The sequence below is a fragment of the Anas acuta genome, chromosome Z (genome assembly GCF_963932015.1).
Source record: "Anas acuta chromosome Z, bAnaAcu1.1, whole genome shotgun sequence".
NCBI classification, from domain to species: domain Eukaryota; kingdom Metazoa; phylum Chordata; class Aves; order Anseriformes; family Anatidae; genus Anas; species Anas acuta.
In genome coordinates, this window is record NC_089017.1 from 59591321 (window position 1) to 59606483 (window position 15163).

Genomic DNA, 15163 nt, shown 5'->3' on the forward strand with positions numbered 1-15163 from the left:
ACGGTTATAAAAGGGAACATGCAGTCCTCTGTCCCCCAGAATTTATGTTATTATTAGATAAAAAGGTATCGGGGCAACTACATATTACTGCAGACGTGCCTGTTTTAGTAGCAACAGTTTCCCCCTGCCTTGAGGCAAGGTCCCCAGCATCGTGCCGTGCCCTGCTCGATCTCCGCCTGGCGGCTGCACGGCCCGGAGCATCCCCGGCCGCCGCCTGCAGCTGCAGTTTCGCTGCCACCTGCGCTCTACACGCGGGACACAGCTCGTTTGCAGCTTAAAAAACGCGTGGCCGAATGCAAACGGTGCCTGCCTTCTCGCCTGCAAGCATGACGTGCTGACAGCTCAGCCCCTGCAGTAACCATTTTGTCAGCAGGTTGCTGAGAGATGCTCCCGTAACACCACAGTGACAGGAGCTGGAGACCATGTGAGAGCTATGCTCTGAATCCTGGACTTGGCTGCCCTGGAAGAGGCACGCAAAAAGTGCCTGGAAAGAGAAATGAATGCACTAAGGATAAGTGATAATTGGGTGCTCATACCACTGACATGATTTTGTGACTTCTGAGTTTTAAACGTAGTTTGAACTTAACTTTTAAAAAGCTTGTAAGTAAATTCTTTCAAAACTGATATTGAATCAAGACCTAAATATACCATCAGTAAAATTCTGGCTCCTAGGAAGGCTTTTATCTGAAATATTTCCTGTACAGCTCACCGGTGTCTTGCACAGCACACCTTCACAGCTTTGAAGGTGCCATCACTCTGAATGCGCAGCAGCTGACTGACACAGGCTTTGCTACACAATGTATATAAAGAGCACAAAATGCCAGAGAACACCCATTAGTTTAACGGGTAACTGCCAAGTTGTGTCTTAGACCTATGCAACATGTTAAATTCTTTTGGCGTATACATATTTGTATATACATATGAAAAAATGCCCACCTTCCTACCAACCTATCCATCTGTGGGACAAGGATGGAGGAGCAAAAATCTCTCCCTGTCAGAAGTAGAGTTCCCCTGTTCCTGGATGCTTGTGCTCTCTCTGCTCCCAGAATAAATTTGTTCTGTTCCCGTGTCTGACTTACCTGCCCAAGAGATGGTGACTTCCAGCAGCTGCAAAAGGTGCTGTTACAGGAGAAGCATGAAGTGGTCTCCTGACAGCCCAGCACTTCTCTAAGAGAGAGCAACAGAGATCTCCAAGTACCATAGCTTCTTTGGTTTCAATCAACACCAATTCTCTCATCCTCAGTCTCTGCTGGATGTGGTCGGTCCATATTTTAAAGCCTTTTCAAAGCAGATAACACATCTGTTGAGCACACACAACCATACAACGTCTCCCCTGAAAATCCTATGTTGAGGCAGAAATCTTTCCTTTCTTTCTATTGAAAAGGACTGGAAAGTGATGAATAACATCTCATTATAGAGGATTTTTTTTTCTTTCCCAAATTGTGGCAAATTTTTGCACCAGAAGAAATCAAATTCAAAGAAAGAGAATTACTTGTTTTCTAGTAGCAGACTTTTATAAATAAAACTCCAAAACAAATTGGAGCACACATAAACATTTGATCTCCATATGGATGTTCTGCCTATTTAACGTTGCCTGAAATATGTGCATCTTTGATGTTTGTTGTAAAAGTGTAATAAAATGAAAAGAAGGAGAATGCTTTTTCTTTTTCTTTTTCCTTTTCTTTTTCCTTTTCTTTTTCTTTCTTTTTCTTTTTCTCTTCCTTTTTCTCTTCCTTTTTCTTTTCCTTTTCCTTTTCCTTTTCCTTTTTCTTTTTCTTTTTCTTTTTCTTTTTCTTTTTCTTTTTCTTTTTCTTTTTCTTTTTCTTTTTCTTTTTCTTTTTCTTTTTCTTTTTCTTTTTCTTTCTTTTCCTTTTTCTTTTCCTTTTTCTTTTCCTTTTTCTTTTCCTTTTTCCTTTTCCTTTTCCTTTTTCCCCCTACAGAATGAAAATGATTTGCTCCTTGTTTCTTCTACTGTGATGTCTGTTGCTGTATTTGCTCAGCTTTATGAGTTTTCTTCGTACATGTTGTCTTTTAAAGCTTTGACGTATACTTTATAGTATCTATCTTCACCACCATTACGCTTATAAAGAAAGCACGGTTCTACTGAAAATGGTGAATTTTTCATCAGATAATTAGTGTTGCCCATAAATATGTTTGTCCGTCTCCTAACTACTTCAGAGTACGGTGGGAAAATAGCTTCTGAGATGAAGCTTAGGAGGGGATGCCTGGGAAAATGCTAGACAAACACTTTCAAGAGATTGAGACTTCCGAGTGCCCTTTAGTTGGGAACAGTCAGAACATTGCACCCAGAAGCACTTGCACTTTATTTAAAAGCCACGCATTGAAAAACGCTTTCTTATGAAACCATTGACATGGAAAATGTTAGGCTAAGTATTTTGAGGATACTTATTACTGGTAAGATTTAATAAAGTTCAAGTACAATTGTGAACTGAAACATCATCTGAAAAGAGTGGCCTGAAGCATATTCTCATTATTAAGCACTTGAGAAAGTATTTTGTACAAATGCAGATGCCTCAGGTGCTGTCCTGGGGAACAGATCTTCATCCCAACGTGAAGCTTATTGTCTCTCCTAGGGGAACAGCCAGGCATCCTGCTTCAGAAAACAAAAGAACTTGGCTGGTTTGTCCAGGTACATAAAGGGCCTGGAGTGATAGAGGTGCAGCCAGCAATATCATGTGTAATGCCAAGTGGGTCCTTGAGCAATGCCAGCGAGTCAGCCCTGACTCCGGCAGCAGGCAGTGAGAGGTGCAGCATGTACCATGAAACAAGGTCCCAAGGGAGCTGGCAGTACCTGTAACAGACTTACCCAACAGCATCCCACAGGCATTTTCCTCTGAAGCAGAGGGAGAGGCTCACCACCAGCCTGTTTTGCACACACTTTCTCTGTCAGTGCAGCTCTCACCCTCTGCACAGGGCTCACTCCCATTGCAGGTGTCTGGGCAGCAGAAGCGATAGTGGCTATTGCTAGGGATGAGGCAGGAGTGCTCAGGGCAGCAGCTGTGGCTGAGGAAGCAGCTCACCTCTCCTCTTTTCCACCCAGAACCTGGCAGCAGCAGCAGCAAGTCTGCCTTTCAAGAGCCCTTTGCCACTGCGGCCTTTCCATGCCAAGAGCCCAACCCTTTCTCACCGGAATGGCAAAAGCAACCTTTTCCCTTGCTGCTGGTAGAAGCCACATTTATCTTTTTGATATCTCTGGCTTGGTTTTTGATGGGTATCTCTAGCAAGGGAGAGACAGCATACACATTTCAGCAACAGGGACGGGAGCTGAAGGAAATGGGCACCATACAGGGCCAGGATCACTCTCAGCTCTGCCACTTTGCCATCCCACACTTGCTTTTATGGCAATGGCAACTTCTCTTCACCAAACTGGGCAACTTTAGTTGCTGCTGGAGGCTCTTTCACTAAGCATGAACCACTCTCAGTGAGAGATCTCTCTCCTCTTTTCTTCTGCACCACTACTGTGTGTACAGCAAAACCTGAGGATGCTGGAAAACAACCTCTTCTTATGGCTCAGAAACCTGGTACCCAGTGAATGTTCAACCTTGCACTGAAGAGATGGAATTTATCCGATCTGTTAATGGACCAGAAACACATTTTAGAAGCTGCCAGAATTCAGACAGACATTTTCAAGGAAGTCTAAATGCATGCCACCTATTAGATTCTTTAGCAAACCCATATGTGGATATTATTTGATCAATGCTCTCAGATAATAAATGCCATATCACAGACCTCTGGCAGAGTTGCTGGTTGTCTTGACAGTGCTATAAAAGACACGAGTTGTAACGACCATAACAGTTTTCTCCTCTCTTAGGCTGATTCTGCCACAGCTGAATCGCAGACCCATTAAAAGAGAGCAGCTTGAAAGGGATCTCAGGAGGTCATTGAAGTTCAGCTGCCTGCCCCATCACATTTCTGACAGTTTTTTCTCCCACCTGTTCTTAAAATCCTCCAATTATGACTCTCCCGCATCTTCCCCCAGACTATTGATTATGGTGCTATTATTACTTGTGGAAAGTTTTACTAACACATGACCTCTCTCCCCTTTATTACAGTTCTATATTCACTGCTGCTTGGTCTACACATATCAGACAATGTGTAGGGCAACAAAGAGGGGCAATTTATTCCCAACCTCTTTTTTACTTATGTCCTGGAAGACAGTTGTTTTGCCTTTGTCACTCTTTTTATTATTAATTTATTTATGTATTTATTTTCTCCAGTAAATTACTTGTTTTCATTGGTTCCTTAGGGCTTTACATGTGCTTCTTTATTAAATATATTTCTTAAAGATTGCTGTCCATATCCACAGCTGTGACAAAAAGTGCAAAGATTGTCTTATTCTACTAACAGCACTTCCATATAGATATCTAATCTATCTGCATGCATGCGCAGACACACATAAGCACAGCAGGGCCATAGTCACTGCCAAACCTGTGACTTGATCTCCACACTGCAGTTTTTTGAGATACAACAGAAATCTCTACACCATCAACATTTATGTTCACATCTATACTTGAAGCAGGTTAAATTCATTCCAGGCCTCTTTGCTTCCCTTGCAGACCCACATGATTTTATTTCATCTTTTCTTGGAGCAGTACTACTGACTCTGACAAAAGAGATACATAAAAGCCAGCTCTGTGTTCTAACAGCCTCTGGATTTCTTATCAGTTTCCCAAATATACCCAGAATAAATCCTTTCCTTCCTGCTTACACTGCTTGCTGGTAAGCACAATACCAAAACACCTAGCAGTTAGAGTGGGAAAGGAAGTGGCTGTGCAGATGTCAAAGACAAAGAGTAATGTTCTCTTCAGGAAACAGATGGCTTGAGCTGGTATTTATAGCAGTCCATATATGTTAGACAAAAACAGACCATGGTACAAAAGCTGAAGTATCTGGAAAGCTGGCAAGGCATTTATAAATGTGTGCTAGGAGGATGGATGGTGGATGCTGTTTATGTACTACCTCTTCTTTATTTTGAAGAGGTTATGTGGCATATTAAGGATCTACCTTGTTTCTCCTGGCTTCAGTCTCTGATACTTGTGTCAAAGTTATGCATTCACTGGTCAATATAATGAAGAAAAGATGGGTAAAGACAGTGGTAATGTCTGGTGCATGCAAGGAGGTGATTTAACTGTGATACTGTGCAGAAGCAGGGGATGACAACTGCAGGTTAGCCAGTGCTCACCTACATTACTTGGTCCTCATGCGCAATTACCTACTTACTTGCAACTTAGTATTTGTACCTCAAAATGTTTTTAGAAACAATGAAACAAGATTGCACAAAATCCAGCTACATAACAAGCTGCACCTGGTCACAGCTGATGTACAGTCAGGCATTTTTGATGTTACAACAGGAAATGCACAATAATTTGAGAGATTATTCTCACTATGTCATTAAGAAACTACTTCATGCCACAAAATTAAGCCTAGCAGTTTGATACTATGAATGCAGAGACCATATTTTTTCACAGTCTGTTCTGTCAGATTTTCATCAAGTAGGTTTTTAAAAGGCAAAAGAATATTTCCATGGTACAAGGGAGCTGAATCTCATTCCACAAGCAGACAAAAGTTAGTGCGCCATGAGATCCATTCACTAATACATTAATTCATACTGAGCAGATGACGTGCTGACACTTTTACTTTCAACTGTGTTGCACGGCCGTATTCTGACATTGTTGTAATGGTAGGTGATAAAACATGCAATGGATTGCCTCTCAGACAACACATTTTGAGACAGTTGCCATTTTATTATAAATAAGTGGACTTTTTTTTTTTTTTACGGCTGCTGTCAATCATATTTTGTCATGTTATTGATCTTATGCCAGCTTGATGCTACAAGAAGGTTTCTGAATGACAGTCACAGTGAAGTGAATATTAGATCTAAACTGTTTCCTTAACTTGTCTCCATCTCCTTCATATACCAACTTTACCGAATATAGTTATTTTCCTCACTTGTAACCCAGTACACCAATGTATGTGCCACCTAGCCTGGAGACTGAAAGGGAAATAAATAAAATATTACTAAAATGCTTCTTTATTAATACAGGACAAAGCATAGCCCACCATCCTACTGATGACAGAAAGAGTCATATCCTAACACTGCACATATCTGGGTGTTGTCCATCCCAAATACCCACAACAAACAAAACAATTAGACAAGCACAAAAAACAAAGCTCCCAGCAAATCTCTTTCGCTCATTTTGAAGAATGGTATCATTCTTCAAAAATTAGGAGAGCCATGCAATATGAAACTGTGAATTCAGGGCTCTCAAATGCCCTATCAACTGGCTTTGATACAGATCTGCAGGACATACAGAGAGAGGTCTTCTTCTGCAGTTTCTGGGAGACAGTGAACATGAAAAGCCGTTCTTTATATCCACGGTGCTCACAGATAAGAGCATTACTAGGACACAGAGAGGTTCACTAGCAAATGACTCCACTGCCTCCTTTTGACCAGAAATTTCCCAGTGGGCAGTCAAAGACCTTTTCTGGCAAGGGCTGTGATTTAAAAGCTTTTGTGCTGCTGTTGAAAGCTGTGGTCAACTGATATTTTCTGAAGATGTTGGAAAATCCCTGATCAGCTCTTCTGGGAAATGCTTATACTTCGTTGACAGAAGCCTGACGTAGACCCATGCCAAGGGGATCTGCCTGGAGGATTATAAAACAAACAGAAGGAGTTATGGCACCTGGACTCTATAGCTACTAAGGATACAAATATACAGAGCACACGCTTCAGCCAGACGAAGGTCACAGAATCAGCATTTCTCTAATAGGAATGACATCAGAGTGTACCACGTGTAGGCTTTGGGGCCCTAGGTAGGAAACAAACTACAAATTAGGAACAATAAAACCAGCAGTTTATACATGAGTTCACCTTCTCCAGGGATAAAACCCTCCAGACACTACTTTTCATGCTTGCATCAAGTTGGCGACTGCTTTCTGCCCCAGCGTGCTCAGAACAGTGGGGAGTCATAGAAGCAGCATGTGCAGCTCTCACTGAAAACACCCAGGCTTTCCAGCTGTATGCAATTATCCAATTATCCGGGACACAACATTGATTACCTAGCAGATATCTTTAACCACAAACCCTGAGTGTCTTCTGGCATCCCAATCCTATCTCATGTAGTAATCTCTTATTGCCCTACAATTTCTTGTGTAATTTGTTTTAATGTGTGCTGTGTAAGAATACACTCTACAGAAACTGAAACCCGGCAGAAAGCAGGTGACTTTTAAATCTTCATTCTCCACATCTGGTAATTTATTTATTCCAGGATTTGACAATATTTACACCTTAACCTGTTCCAGATCATTTCACAGTTGTTCAGATTTATTCCCTGCTGCACCTAGATATTAGATAGCTATGGTGGACTTCACAAATCCCCAGTAACTCAAGATCACCAGGCATGCTTTCATCTTTTTTCCTGCACAGTGTCCCTTAAGACTGAAACTGTCCTTCAAGCCTTTGTTCACTGCTCTCACACACACACACAAAAAAAGACCAAAAAAAAATAAATAAAAAATTAGGTGAGTTATTTTAATGGTGATTTGTGAGGGTTGAGACCTTTCAAGCATATTGTATATTTGCTTTTTCGAATTGAATATTTGTCCTTCACAAATCTTTATTTAACTCATGCTTCTGCCATGACCACAGTCAATGATCTTCATGTTCTCAAAACTGCAGATTACAAATTTGTTCTGAGCCCATCCACTGACACCAGATTTCTCTTTCTTATGCTCTATTTCAGCGCACAGGCAATTGCAGCACATGTGTCTCTTCTCACTTCGCATTTAGATTTTTCATGCACACACAGACGATGGGAGGCCCAGTTAGAGGTACTGCTGTTCCTGGCTGACAGATATTTTTGGAGGTTTGGTTGTTTCTTTAAACAACACAGCTTAGGTCAGCTACAGTGCTAAGTTTATTACTTTAGCTCAAAAACCAGAGCATTGCCAAGTGACAGATAAGAACTGTGGAAAGAAACTCAGAATTTCATTTCTGTAAGTGGATGCTTTTCTTATTTCAAGTTGCAGTTTTTTCTGATCTCTAAATTGGCTCCATTTTATCCAGTAGTACTCCGTGCTTATCCAAAGCCCCTAAGTAGGGTGTCTGGGGCATTCGGTCATCTTGGTGTATGGCAGCTGTATGGCCAAACATGACATCACTCCGAAGAGTGAACCAAGTTAAGTACATTCATATCACTTAATTATAGGTATCCAACTATAAAGTAACTCTTCCAACAGCTCTACTACCTCCACTTCCCCTGCAGTAAGTAAGAAGGTGCTGGCATCTAAAAAAGCTCACATGAATCATATTCAGGATGCCTCTTAACTATTTTCATGGAACGGAAGCCCAAAGGTTAAGGTGTGCACAGCAAAAAACAGGCAAGAAGAACTGGAAAAAAAAAAAAAAAAGTAACTCCCATCATCAAAATCCTATTGGGTGCCCACATTATTCACTGACAAGTTATGAAATTTTAGGAAATTAATTTGCATAATTTCAGCATTGTGGTACAACTTCTGTGTAACATTTTTGAAAAAATGTCTTTGGCAAGCTTCCTCTGTCTTCCATATGTTTTATTACAACAATCATTAAAAGAAATCCTCATGTATCTGGATCTTTCTCATCAAGCCATAGCAGTCTTCAAAACGGAAATGGCTCAATATAAATAAAACAAATACATACCTAACTGTTTGGTATAAATAAACGCTTCAAATGAAGATTGCCTCCAAGTCTGCTTTTGGATGCCGTGCTGTATGTGACACACCTATAGAAATTACTGTAGTTTAAGAGAAACAAAGTGAATTCAGTAAGCCACTGAAGATTCACTTTCTCTCAAAGGTTCCAAGTGCGTTCAGTACAAGGATCATAACAACTTTGAAAAAGTATGGTCAGGGTCTTAGCAGGTCACCTGGTGATTTGAACAGACCTGAGCAAATTGCCAGTGTTTGGCTTGTTAACAGTAAACTGTAATTTAAAATTGCATTAAAAAATAATCTATGTGTTTTAAAATTGAAAAGAACCATTGAACATTCAAGCAATTCTCGACTCAACTGACTGTACCGAAATTCTGATATTGGACATTGCCTTCTTATCAAATGAACATGGAAAAGAGAAACAAAACACATGAAGCTTAGAAGAGTTAAATATGAGAAGTATTTGCACTCAGTGTGTCCTATTAACACTGTTTTATTTCCTTTTTACAAAAGTAGAAATAACAACAGACAAAACTTACTTGAAAAAAATCAATGCTTTTGCCTCGGTCTCATTGAAAAGCTGAGCAGGCAGAGTCCTGGATGAAACTTTGATAGTATATTTCATTGACAAAGGGAACTAAAGATATATGACAATATATCCATGCAAAAGACAAAGTACAAAACGTGCTCTGTGGCCCAACAAACATTTTGGAGGTTGCCTGTGTCATAACAATTTTCAAATTGTTACTTTTGCTCACCCATGCCTTTACACAGTACAGCTTACAAACAAGTTACATATACACACATATCATAAAAAAAAGTCTTGTATATGGTCTAACTGCTACGAATTAAGGCATCCTAACAGCTGCTGTTTTGCTGGTGAGGGATATGTCTCGTATTAGTGTTTCAAAAGGATTTATTTCAGGCATTTCAAACAAAGTGAGACATCATGAGATGTGGTTTAGAGGAAAAATTCCTGCAGCTCTGGCTCTTCAGAACTCTTTTGACTGTAGGATTTCTGGCTTTTCTTACTGATGTCATCATGCCTGGAGAGAAAAAGAAGAAAATTACTCCTGGTAACACTGACAATTAAAGGGATTTGTCTTGTGTTTATTTACCCTGTTTTATCTGATTTGCAAGTTTTGAAGTCTGAATTACTCTTTTTCTTTGGACTTATTTCTCTACACAGGTATTACATACATTACTTCTTAATACTGTAGATTGCTACTGACTTTCCCATAGCTCCTACTCTGCAATCAAAACTGGAAAGCAATAAAAAGATTAGTTTTTTTTTTAAAAAAAACGCATCAATAATTAATAAATTGTCAAAAATTTTTGGTAATAATGGATAGAATGTCCCAAGTGCCCTAAATCCTTTAGAATACAGTACTGCAGTGATAAAAAGATCAACTACCACAACCATCACACTTATCCTGCTTGTTCCTGACTCTACCTGAAAGGGAATCTTCTAGATTCCATCGAAAATCATCAGAGAGAAATAAGCAGTGACAGGACCCGCGGGAACGGGGTTAAGCTGAGGCAGGGGAAATTTAGGCTTGACATCAGGAGGAAGTTCTTCACAGAGAGGGTGGTTGCACACTGGAACAGGCTCCCCAGGGATGTGGTCACTGCACCGAGCCTGTCTGAATTTAAGAAGAGATTGGACTGTGCACTTAGTCACATGGTCTGAACTTTTTGGGTAGACCTGTGCGGTGTCAAGAGTTGGACTTGATGATCCTTAAGGGTCCCTTCCAACTCAGGATATTCTATGATTCTAAGATTCTATAAGCATTTTCACAAGGTAATTCACTGGACTTACTTTATGTGTCTACTTCAGGAGAAGATGGTGGCACATGCAATAGGAAAAATGATAAGGACTATGCTTCTTTCTAAGACAGGCACCATACCTTATTTGACATTGTCATTAGGTAATATCTTAATCGTAAGGGTTAAGACTTTTACCAAATGCATAGATAAGGATTGTTTCTCTATAATACGTCTTCATTTCCACATTATGTAAAATTTAATTAATAAATTTAATAAGAAACCTGTCTATATTTGACCCAAATGTTACTTTCCAATTGAAAGTAGAAAAACTAAACATTAAACATTTGCAATGTTAAGTTTCTTCAGTTCCTTTCATATGCCCTTATTCTGAATCCCCAGATGGTTCCCCTTCCTGTCAATTAACCTTTGAAATGAAGGATTTTGGATTAAGCATCCAGCCCACAGCAACTTTCACAGAAAGCTTTCATTTTTAGTTACTACTGCTGAATGGTGAAACTCCTACAATAATCATGACTAGCTGGTTGGTGGCTGCAAAGGACAGATCCTGATGGTTAAAAATCCACAGCAAACAGCAAGAGTGTATATAAAACTTTTGTTTTTGGCTTACAAATCTGTGAGTCTGATTCTCGCAAACCAGAATTTCACTCTAATTTATTCCAGTCTACTATCACTACAAAGAACCAAACATCCCCAAAAGGCTGATTCTTAGTATGCTTAGATATCCTTCTGGTTACTTCAGGATTCAGCAGTGGCTGACCTTCTGAGGGACCACCCTTGCAGATGCTGGTAAGAGGGTAGAAGGGAGCATTCTACTTTGAGTCCCCTGCATTCATCACACATACTGTGGCTTACATACCCAACATAAGAGCAAAAGACTTAGAACCGACTTAGGGGAGGCAGAATTTGCAGGACTGAGAGGAGGAGGAGCACTTAATTCTTTGCCAGTCTTGGCACTTAGCATGTGTTACACTTGTCAGAAATATGTTTAGTGTTAAATATGGAGCTTTATGAAGTGATGCTTTCTAAGGCTAAGATAATTTGGATCAATTAACTACTGAATCAGCTTGGGTTTGCACTGGTGAAAGACACTGTGTCCCTGCATTTAGAGGCAGCCAGGCATTTCAAGACCTCACTCTGCCATTCTACAGTTGCACTGTGATCTTAAAGAGGGTCACGTTTATATTACTAACTAGTAATATTACTAATATTATTAATATTACTATTGCCAATATTAATAATATTATGTATGTTGCTATTAGTAATATTACTAATATTACTATATCACTAACTAGTAGTATTACTAACTAGTAACCAAATTTCTAGTATCTTCTGGAGCCTGTAGGAACAGAAATATCCCCAGAACTATCCAACATCCCTTCATGCAACAGGCACCAATATATAACCGTAACAGTTCACAAGAGAACAACAGTAAATTCTGTGGAACAAGACCTAAATTATTTCTATATTGATTTTATATTGTATTAGTTTGACTCAAAACTGTTTATTAGACATACAGATAAACATCCTTTTTATAGAGCACATATTTGGGATGAAGCTGCAATTTATCCCGCACTGTATCTGGCAGTGGGAAATCTGTTAGGTTAGAGGCACTTACTATTTTAGAGGCATGCCCAGTTTACTATCTGACAGAAACCTGATGGTAGATTCTGCTGATTGCCCCTGATGTATGAAGCAATTTTAGCTGTTGATAGCTGCAGCTAATACAGGGCTTTGTATTGATATGGTGAGTTAGTGCTTACTTTAATGTTCTGCAGATCTCAGATGAGTTAAAGTGTGGGGAAGAACAGTTCATTGGCCCACATGAAAGACGGATAAAACTACAAGCATTTGCTTGGAATTGTAATACACAAGAAACTAGCTGATCCTTCCAACAGGGGAAAAAATATCCCAAGATATCCCACACATCTGAAATTTATGCTAGAACCTTAAGAAAAATAATGTGTCTGAAATTTTATAAGGACCCTAGGAAATTTAATAAAGTTCTCTATGATTAAGCTGTAACCAATATGAAAATATAAACTACACAGCCCGGATGTACCTGGGTATTTTAATGAAACAATAAAAAAAATGCAATAGAAGCTGAAGAAAAATCACAGGAAATGGGTGGAAAAGAATGTCATTTGACTCCAGGTAAATTTTGTATAATGATTTCAGATTTGAGAAGATTCTAATACTATCCCTTATATAAAGGTCTAGAGTTAAAATGGGCTTAGGACTGTGCCCCTGAATAATAAAACTATCTACACAGGTTTAAAACACCAAAGACTGCATTGTTTTCCAGAAAGGTTATTTTTCCAAAACTACTCTGAAATAGTAATCACACAGCCTCCCCAGAACACCCAGGGAAGAGTTCAGACTATGTACAGAGACACACAGCACACCTGATGGTGATGATTTTCCATTAATTTTCACAGGCTAGACAGCAGCATGCAGTGGACTAATGACAGGCACACATTGTGCCCTTTCAAAAATCACAACACATGCTGAAAAGTACACCAAGGGTTGACTCAGAAATTCTTGAGAGACCAGATATCTGTGTTCTGGTTTGTGAAAAGCACAATATATTGCATGAAATTTGTAAATATCATGCCACTTAATCTGACACACAATTTGCCCACTTCTGTCCTACTCTGTTTGTACAGTAACAGCCCGATCAAGCTCTGCTCCAAGTGCATTCTGCTCCTTGTTTCGTGCTCTGATTTTTCACATGCTCCACTGCCATGAGAGCATGAAAAAGGACAACAGCTTCAGGACATGGTGCATGGATCAGCAGTGCCCATGTGGATGGTGAGATGTGGGAGCTCAGTCCTCATGAGACTCTGGTAGCTGCAGCCAGACCTGCACCATTTTTTACTGCCTCAGGGGAAATGCCACCCTGCCAGGGACTTCTCACACAAGAGCATTTACACAAGGCAACAGCAAATTACAGCAACTAGCTAAATCCATGAGATGGCTCTAACATAAGTGTGCGATTAATGGCTGTTTCATTACTCCGGGACTGGACACACAGCTGGGCGTTTTGACTGGAGACTGCCCGCTGATGTTACCTCAAACTGCTGCTGTACAGGCAGCTTTCTACACTGGAATTTCCCTGTTTCCAAGACAGAATGAAACTTCTTGGAAACTTCACAGTTCTTTGTTTCACATACACTTTGCCAATGATTTCAGAAAAAAAAAAAAAAAAGATTTTCCTTTGCGTTACTGGAATTGACATTTTAAATATGGGAAGATCCTGGCACTAGAAAACAAGTGAACAAAAAAAAAATTAAGCATTTAGAAAAAAGTAATTTGAAAGAAATTTAGGCTCCTGAACTGCAGGATGACTAATATATAGTTTTCCCAGGAGGATCTTGAAATGTGTAACTTTGGTGTGAATAACAAACATTTCCAGGCCCAATGAAAGGATTTGTATCAGGAATGCTGTAGCCAGCAGAAGCAGAGAGGTGATCGTCCCCCTGTACTCTGCTCTGGTGAGGCTGCACCTGGACTGCTGTGTTCAGTTTTGGGCCCCTCACTACATGGACGTGCCTTCTCTGGACATGCCTGGAGCAAGTCCAGAGCAGGGCTACGAGGCTGGTGAAGGGCCTGGAGCACGAGTCCTGTGAGGATCAGCTGAGGGGGGGTAGTTGGACCAGATGATCTTGGAGCTCTTTTCCAACCTTAATGATTCTAGGATTTACATCTCAGTTTAACAAAAACAAAACAAAACAAACAAACAAACAAAAAAATCAACCAACTAACCAAAAAAACATATAATCACATTTAGAACTTACCAGTTGAAAAGCAATGACAGGTAAACTTTACAAAGCATTTGCTTTTACAATGTACATACATTTTATCAAATGTTTTTTTTTTTCCACATTGCTTTTACAGACCTTGAGGAACTTGTCTCTATCTGCCTGAATAGTCTTCCTGGAATACGTTGTCATTAAGCAGTTTAAATGAGTCAAAGTTATCTTTTAAAAACAGACTTAACGTCAAAGTTTGAAGGACAGTAAGAAAAATCTGTAAAAACGGGAGAGCACTAGACTTAAAGTGCAGTATTTAGCCTCATGTTCTCTGTACTCTCCATTTAGAGATGAACTGTGGCATTTCTGGTCTCCTCGTGAGAGGAAATTTAATTTCCATTCTCATCTGGTACTTCACTTCCATTCAACAGAGGCTGAATAGTCAGCCAAAGTGAACTATACTCCCTGGTGGATTTATGACTACTTTTTATACTCACTTGGAATTGAAATCTTGTAGCCAGTTCAATGGTGACATCAGCAAAAATCCATCATAAATTTCTGCTTTTCTAGGAATTGAGATGTTCATCTACTCATGTATTTCCCTGCTTCTACATCAATCAATTCTACTATTTCAGTTATGAATAATGTTAGCAAATACATGCAATTTGAGAAGACAAAGCGACAGAGATGCTAAATATCACCATGCACATACCAAGCATAGTTACACAGATGTTCTTCATTCAATGTGCTAGAGGAAAAACTGGTGTGGCTGCAGTAAGGCCCCTAAGGAAGTACAACATCAAATCAGTTAGAAACATGCACTGAGCTTATCACATGCATAACATGGAACACTATCAAAATAGCCATGGTAACATTTTAACAGATTTCTTTTTAAGTTAGTAAAAGGTCTGAAT

The 15163-nt window shown here is 39.7% G+C and overlaps 1 protein-coding gene and 1 long non-coding RNA gene across 6 annotated transcripts in view; both read right to left on the reverse strand.

Annotated features, from left to right (window-relative positions):
• The window catches only part of LOC137848483 (uncharacterized), a 31850-nt gene extending 30639 nt beyond the window's left edge, over positions 1-1211 (reverse strand). Inside the window, exon 1 of the long non-coding RNA XR_011091381.1 lies at positions 1080-1211. This is a non-coding gene — a long non-coding RNA (uncharacterized lncRNA). The remainder of the gene's footprint in view (positions 1-1079) is intronic.
• A 7978-nt stretch (positions 1212-9189) lies between these two features.
• Positions 9190-15163, reverse strand: part of SNCAIP (synuclein alpha interacting protein) — a 90052-nt gene continuing 84078 nt past the window's right edge. For 4 of the 5 annotated variants that reach the window (XM_068666510.1, XM_068666509.1, XM_068666511.1 and 1 more), the window contains 2 exons: positions 14962-15032; positions 9190-9758 (listed from right to left, as the gene is read on the reverse strand). In XM_068666510.1, the coding sequence (XP_068522611.1) occupies positions 9674-9758; positions 14962-15032 (156 nt within the window). In that variant the 3' untranslated portion in view covers positions 9190-9673. The remainder of the gene's footprint in view (positions 9759-14961; positions 15033-15163) is intronic. The other variant, XM_068666513.1, reaches the window with a different exon arrangement.